The sequence below is a fragment of the Centruroides vittatus genome, unplaced genomic scaffold (assembly GCF_030686945.1).
Source record: "Centruroides vittatus isolate TY-2023 unplaced genomic scaffold, ASM3068694v2 contig_165, whole genome shotgun sequence".
NCBI lineage: Eukaryota > Metazoa > Arthropoda > Arachnida > Scorpiones > Buthidae > Centruroides > Centruroides vittatus.
In genome coordinates this window covers 31,970-39,942 of record NW_027121000.1, presented here as the reverse complement: position 1 = coordinate 39,942, position 7,973 = coordinate 31,970, and the positions used below count along the sequence as shown (strand labels likewise).

Sequence of the window (7,973 nt, the reverse complement as noted above, 5' to 3'; positions counted from 1 at the left end):
AATCGCACGTTTTACCATACTATCCGCCACAGACAGTACAGAACTGCGCCTCCCATGCATTTTGCAAAACCTACATTTCGGCCCCCATTGAACTCTTGCTTGCCCACCCCTGTAATATACTGTACATGTTGACTGAAGTTTGGAAAGAATTGAGCCCAGATGCAATTAAATGCTGCTGAGTAAAATCATAATGTTGACTTCTTATGTTTAATGCTAAAATATCAGCATATAAAGAACGAAGAAATACTACAAATGCAATTGAACAAGGTCTGCAAGATCTAATTAAAGTGCTTTAGTGACATGGGTATTGTTGACACCACCAAAACTGATGTAATTGAATGTTTTTTGTGAAATCCATCTTAAAAAAACAGAGTTGATAAATATATCGCACTAACCTTATAAAGCTTTGCAAAATTTAACTTATCACCATGATAAATTAAATTTTGCAAAGCTTCATAACGTTAGTGTGATATGTTTTTTGTGACCAAGACTAATAGACTTGGTCACAAAAATTGGTAGACAAATTCAATTTTTTAAATAATGAAATTATTGAAACTATTTCTGACTTTCAAGAACTAGATGATGACAATGATGGTGAAATAAATGAAGATGGTAGTAATGCTCAAATATCAGAAGAAGTTCTAGCTAATTTAGAAAAGTTGAAACTTTCTCTAAGCGAGAGGTGCCAACTTTTCAGACATGATTTTGATTTGTAATCTTTGTTTAAGAATACTTATTATTTCGCTAAGTCAACAGCAGAAAAATAGTAATTTTTTTACACTTTCGCTGCGTTTTTTTTAAATTTTTAAAATTAATTATGTTTAATTACATTAAAAATATTAAAAACGAAAAAAAAAACCGAAAGAAATGTGTTAATTTTGAAGAAAAAGCTTTGAAGTACAATTTCTTTTTTCTCGCTTTAGCGCGAAACTTGACACCGATGAGTCATTGTTTACACAGCTGGATGACCTTGAACAGCTGGTGTCGTGTTTTGCAGGACATTGTCATGAAACTCGGGAGGAGAAGGGTAAAAAGTACGGTGAATACTAGATGGCGGGATATTTCAAAATTTTTTTTTAATTACGATTTTAATTGAAATTTCCGACCCCCCGACTTAATTAAACGTAATTATAAAAAAATCTATTAATTAAAAAAATTAAAACTATTGGATGTTGTTTTTTACATCAGAAAATAGCTTTAAATAACTTTACCGAAGTAAAATCGGCGCGCTAGAACTTTAGAAGGATGAATAAAGTTCCATAAAAAAATCCCATAAAAAAACAATAGGGAAAAAAAGTGATCACGTGACATAGGTGTCGCGCATATCGATACGGTTGTAAACAAGCTGTTCCGTTCGAAGGATAGCTTACTTTATAATAATGGAAGAACGAAAATATTTTTTAGGAAGGTTAACAACGGTACAATTAAAGGAAGAATTAAAAAAGTACAATGCCAAGTTAGCTGGTAGAAAAGCCGATTTAATAGAAAGGTAAGTTAAAATAATCTACATCTATATTTTTATCGTTAATTATTACATTTATAATTTCAAGTCATTATAACTATTACATGATAAGGTAACTTACCAGTAGATGAAAGTTTTAAGAATAAGATTTCACAAAATGCACATTTTTCGTCGATAAAAACATTTAAAGATCAGTAAAGTTCTCATTGATTCCTTTCACATTTGTCTAACCAATACATAAGGTCAAAACTTTAATTAAAATAAATTTTTTTTCCTTTGGAATATGGTCATGTACTGAGCCTGATATATTATAACCAATTTATACCAGTATCTGAAATGTTAACTGTACCAATAGGTTATCACTGTAATTTAGAACAACAATCAACACAAACAAAACTACTTTCTATGAAGTTCTAAGACAATATAAGAGATATATATCTTAATCTTTTACCAAGAGAAAACAATATTTGGAGTATTTAAAATAAATATAATCAAAATGTCTTTTTTATTGGTCACAAGTCTTCTTGTTTCAATAATTTAATGCAATAAGACTAATTTCTTCACCAATAAACTTTTTGTACAAGTGAATTTTTTCCCATTTTCTTTTACTAAATTTGGCATACACTATATATATGCCATATTTAGGTGCTTGTCAATACTGTTCAGTTACCTTATACTGTTTATTTTTATATTATATGTAATATATTAAGGTAAGAATATAATATATAATAATAATTTTTGCCTTTCCTGTCAATGAGACAGAAAAAACTGAATAAAATATTGGTGATCATATGTTAACTAGTTATTAAACTTGTTTACAATAATTTTCAGGTTACTGGCATATGAGAGGAATCAGGAAACTCATAATTTTTCTATATCCTGTGATAGCTCTCCTGAACTCAAACTTCCTGATTCATCTGAATATAAGGATCTCTCTCCAAGTTTACAAATACCAGTTTTGACTATAGATACAATTGATGCCTACATGGAGATGTCAGATCAAAGAATGCCACTGTCTGCTGTGCAGATGTATTTTAATGAATTCTTATTAACAATAAGAGGAACAAAAGAAAAAAAATTTTCATATTTTAAAGGTAATGTAAAATCTGAATTAACCAAGGGGAACACATATTATACAGATTTAGTAATTACAGATGATGGGGATATAGAAAATGCAATATGTGAATGTACAGCAGGTAAAGGGCCTAAAGCATATTGCAAACATGTATGTGTAACACTATTGGCAATAGAAGAATACGGAAGAACAGGCAATTATAAGTGTCACAAAACATGCACTCAGGTTCTGCAAACATTCCATCAGCCTACCCGCCAACATAAAGGTTCCCCAATTAAGGCTAGTGAGCTTCCATTTCATTTATTTAAGAAGAGAGGAATGAAAAGGAAACGATTGGAAGACATGAAATTTGACCCCAGACCATCTGGCAGTTCAATCTCTGATTATACAAACTTTGTTATTAATTTGGCAATGAACATGCAAAGTGGTTGTGCAATACCGATATTGCAATTAAGGCAACCAGCAAACATGAGGGCTTTAGAGTCAGATCATGATTATTGCAAAAGCACAATGTCCGAAATGTTTTTAAAAGCTTTACATGTAACTGAAGCAAGTAGGGAGTACATAGAACATTTGGAAAAAGAGACCCGATTACAACGAAAAAGTGCAGTTTGGAAGAAGGAACATTTGTTGCGTTTGACATCTTCAAACTTTGGAAAAGTTTGTAAATTAAAATCAGCAGACAGACTAAAATTGTGTGACTCGTTACTGTCAAGTAGGCCAATAAAAAGTAAGGCAATTTCTCATGGCTTAAGGTATGAAAAAGAAGCAATTGAAGCATATTCTTCTTTTGAAAATACTCCTGTGAAAGAATGTGGCATGTTTCTTCATCCAAAATACCCATTCTTAGCTGCAAGTCCAGATGGGCTAGTGGATGATGATAAAATATTAGAAGTTAAATGTCCTTACTCCAGTTTTAAACTTCCTGTGAATGTGCAAAATGTACCATATTTGGAATGTACTGATGACAAAATTACTTTAAAACGGAATCATGATTATTTTTATCAAATCCAAGGTCAATTAGCAGTGACAAATAGACAAGTTGCTCACCTGTTTATTTACACAAAAAGTGACTTCAAAGTTTGTATCATTCCAAGAGATGATAAATTTATTGCAGACATGACTGAAACACTAATTATGTTTTTCCATGAGCATTTTAAGCCAGCTCTTTTAAAAAAGATGTTCTATAAACATTAAGTTTATAAAATAATTGAGCTAATTGTTATTTTTATTTTACAATTTGAGTTTATGTAAAATTTTTCTAGATGGTGAATTTTTTAAATAATAAAAAGAGATTTTGTTTTAAAGATTAAAATTTTTTATTTGCTTACAAATTTACAAACATTTATTCAACTATAGTACAAATTTTAAAACCACTATATTACTTTGAATTGAAGTTCCATAATGAAGACCTTACTGTGTATGCTAGTATACATTCTTAATCTTAGAATTTATAAGCAGACAAAAATTTAAAAATACTATAAATGGAAAACTTAAATTAGGCTAGGGTCTAGAATGAAAAAAACATTATATACAGAATTAATAGAGAGCTAGACTAACAGTGAAACAAATTAAGCATCTCTGCCAACAATGCTTGGTCTAAAATTGCATAACATAAAACATATAAATATAATTTCACTGCCAAGTTTGATTAATGTCGGATGCATGTGTTGCCTCAAAATCTTGAATGTACGAGCCATTCCTATAATACGTTCAATATGTATTCTTTTACTAGATATTTTTCTGTCTCGAGATAACAAACTGCTGCTCAGCTGTGCTTTTCCTCTCATAAAAGTGGGTGTATTTACCACAACATCTTTAGTAATTAGCAAGTCCTGAATGTTAAAACCTCTATCAGCCATTACACAGTCTTTTGCCTCTGTTATTTTACACAGTGAAGACCTTTCTGCAATCTGTCGATCACTTGCAGAACCACCATAGGCTTCTGAAACAAAACTTACTAGACCACCTGGTGTGCAACCTACAACTGCTTTTAATGTGTTGTCATTTTTATATGATGACCATGTAGCCTGCTGTGCAACAGGATTTTTTGGTTTGCTTATTTTGCATTCTAGAGAATCAATGATAACTCTAGTATTTGGAAATTTCATTTTAAAATCTCTAGGCATGTATATATCAACAAGAGATCTTTCACTCCATATATCCAACTCTCGCCATTGTAAATACATGAAATTGATCCAAGTAATGAAAACGTTTCGTACTGTTTCTTCAGATACACTAAACATCCTACTCAACTCAAAATTTGCTGTATTCAATCTTAATTTTATTAAAGTCAAGAACAACTGGTTTGGCACTGCAAGTGTTACAACCTGAAACTTGTAATATTTTAAGCTGTATGCTGCTGGTCCCAAACTTTGTAGTACAAAATTGAAAGAATTGTAGTTCTCTAACCCAGTATAGTAATGTATAGCATTGTTGTCAAACTCAAATCTTTCAACTGACATTGGGACTTCAAAAGTATGGGTCTGTGTAGTTACACAGACCATAGTGCTTGCCACATTATTTTCAATAAGACAAGTAGCCTTTTCCTCCTCCTCATCTATTATTACTTCTCCTCCTATTTCTAATGTACCAGTATCCATTATATAGCATGCATCATGATTATCTTGAACTTTGCGTTCACGGTTTTCTCTTCTTGCTCGTCTGCTCGCAACCGAAGGTGCCTCTTTTTTAGACCAAAAAAATACATTTGGTACAGCATCAGCCTTCAGTTGTCTCTTTGCTGGGATGTTTCCTAATAAAGTAAAATAAATCTATTTATTTTTCATTCAGCATAAAGAATTAACAATTAAATCCATGGTACTATATATATTTTTTATCCTTTGTTAACTTAGCATTAATGCTATGTAAGTGCTCAAAACTAGCCTCTACTGTTAGGGCTTATCACGCCTAGATATTAAAACTAAACAGAGACTTTTGATGTAAACATCAAGTATTTTTCAAGCGAGGTGTTTGAAGCTTCTTAATTGCTAATAGCTTGAAAAAAATATTGTACAGTTATTATAATTCTTTAAATAATGTGCTTACCAAAGATATTAATCTCCTTATACTGATCAGGTGTGAAGTGATTTTTACACACGAGACTGGATGAAGTTGGTTTCCAATTTGCTCTTTTAACGGCGTGAATCCATTTCTTTCGCAATGCTGGATTTTTTGGAAACTTGTGACCACCACTATTAGAACAATGTGGTACACAGCACCACGTACTTGGCATTTTTGAAACTTAAAATATTTATTAGATTTTCGTTTAAAGAAAAAACAAATGGTACTTTACAACCGACAACGTATCGCTTAGTCTGTTTACGACCTCATCGATACTAGCGCCGCGTGCGGAGTAGATTTCACTTTTTTCCCCTATTAAGTGTTAATCGCGCATAATTAAGGGTTAATTAAAATCGCAATAAAATTTTTTCGCGCGGGTAAAAATTTTTCAAAAAATTTGGGGACTGAAAAAACATCCGAAAAATCAAAAAAAAAAATTTTTTCCCCGAGGGTCTAAAAACCTGTTTTCTGTGTAACACTATGTAAACCGATCAAACTGAGTTCGACAGCGGGTACTCCCCTTCTCACTCTAATTTTATTCAGGATAATTGATTTAAAAAAATTAACATTTTTTGGATATTTGATATATTTTATCATAAAATTTAATTATATGCAAAAAAATTAGCTCAGACATTTCTTTCAAAAAAATATAAATTATAAACAAACAAGATTGGTCAAGCTGATCCGATAGCACGCTCCACAACAGTGATTGAAATATTAATTTTCTTTAAAATAAATTTTATAAATTCTTGGAATCAAGCAGTTGTTCACCTGATTATGAGCCTTATGAGAATGAGGTTAAGGAGGACCCAAAGATTTGAACAACTTGAAAATCTTTATTTTCAAATTGTTCTTTGTCATCAATCATTCTATTTGCATGTATTTACTTGATTTTAAAATGATGATCTGGCAAAACTAATAAATACATTTGCTGTCTTGAATGTGTGTGTGTGACAGACACAAAAGCCCTAACATAAGCACTCACTACTATTTTAGAGCATGCTAAAAAATGAGTAATTGAAATTATTAATAATTTTATTTTTAACTATTTATTTATTTTATAATAAATAAAACAATTCTGAATTATTAATAATTTGTTTTGAAATAAAAACTTCCATCGACACTTAGATTCCTGAAATAAATTACAATTTCTTACCAGAAATTGCAGAAAAATATTTGTAATAATGCCATCTTTTGTATCGATTTTGTTTTCGACACTGTTTCACATAAAACACACAGTTAATTAACAATTAACTTTATTCCCTCTCGGATACAACTGACTGGGGTGACGACTGCACAAGAACTCCCCTCCCAGACAACAAAAGTATGTAGGAATTTTCACCCTTGACCTGACACTCAGATCAAGTCACAACCGACCGTTACAACACCATCTATCAGAGAAATAGTGAAATAATAAGAAGACACTTTATTGTACTCGCATTTTACAAGGGGAACTTACAGGGTATGTAGAAATAAGTTTAGCTGTTTAAAAACTTTCACAAAGAAATAAACTTCACAAACTCCCAAATAAGTAATATCTGGAGAATCTAAATAGTTCAGAATACTTCCATTACTGTTAAATATCTGTGCACAGAAAGACTTTAGAACTCTACAAGATAGAAAAAATTTTACCATTCTAACATAGGAATAACATTAAAAAGAGTGCATGGTTTAATAATATCTAAATTAAACGATATTAATTTCTTAAATATATTATTTGTTATTTTAGTTATAAAATTAATGGGTACATCCCAGTATGCATCGGTCTTAGCCACAACCGACGTGTTGGTCAATGGTATAACAAGCTTTTACTGGAATGTCTGGCAACCTGATGAGATGGCAGAAGCAAACAGTGCTATATTCTCATTTGTGGACTTATTTTGTCAAAATAACATTTAGATTAATACAGCTTAATAGTAAAGATGGTGATGAAATATTTTTATTAGATGCTACTGTTGCTTGCCATGATGGAGCCAAGAAAATAAAATACACAAATTATTTATTTATTTAGACATACTGGGAAAACACATGTGGGGAATACATACAACAAAATCATTAAATATACAATACAAACTACAGTAATATTACGAATACACAAATTAACCAACAATTTTGGCTTTATGTTGAGAGCATTGTTTTGTAATATTTTAACAATTTTAAACTTCATTTTGAGTTTCTCGTTCAGTTTTTTAGGTAAGTAAGAGATTATGAATTAGAAAACTAATGTTTTTATATATTACATTTTGTCATAACAAAATATATCACACTAACCTTATGAAGCTTTGCAAAATTTAACTTACCACAAATGTTTTTGGTTCCCTTAGGACCTTCTTCAGGTGGAATTCCTGTAGAGAGAACCTTTTCATTTTTTAA

The 7,973-nt window shown here is 31.0% G+C and overlaps 1 protein-coding gene across 1 annotated transcript; it reads right to left on the bottom strand.

Moving 5' to 3' along the window:
• Positions 1-4,108: 4,108 nt before the first annotated feature.
• Positions 4,109-5,812, bottom strand: LOC136968891 (uncharacterized). The gene is made up of 2 exons (XM_067262955.1): positions 5,586-5,812; positions 4,109-5,292 (listed from the first exon to the last, which is right to left on the bottom strand). Exons 1-2 carry the CDS (start codon positions 5,770-5,772, stop codon positions 4,109-4,111), a joined length of 1,371 nt encoding a protein of 456 aa, XP_067119056.1. The 5' UTR covers positions 5,773-5,812.
• Positions 5,813-7,973: the final 2,161 nt, after the last annotated feature.

Coding starts and splice junctions, on each gene's coding strand:
- LOC136968891 (XM_067262955.1), bottom strand. CDS start 5,772: ATGCCAAGTACGTGGTGCTGTGTACCACATTGTTCTAATAGTGGTGGT. Junction 5,293..5,585: donor TAAGGAGATTAATATCTTTG/GTAAGCACATTA, acceptor TTACTTTATTAG/GAAACATCCCAGCAAAGAGA.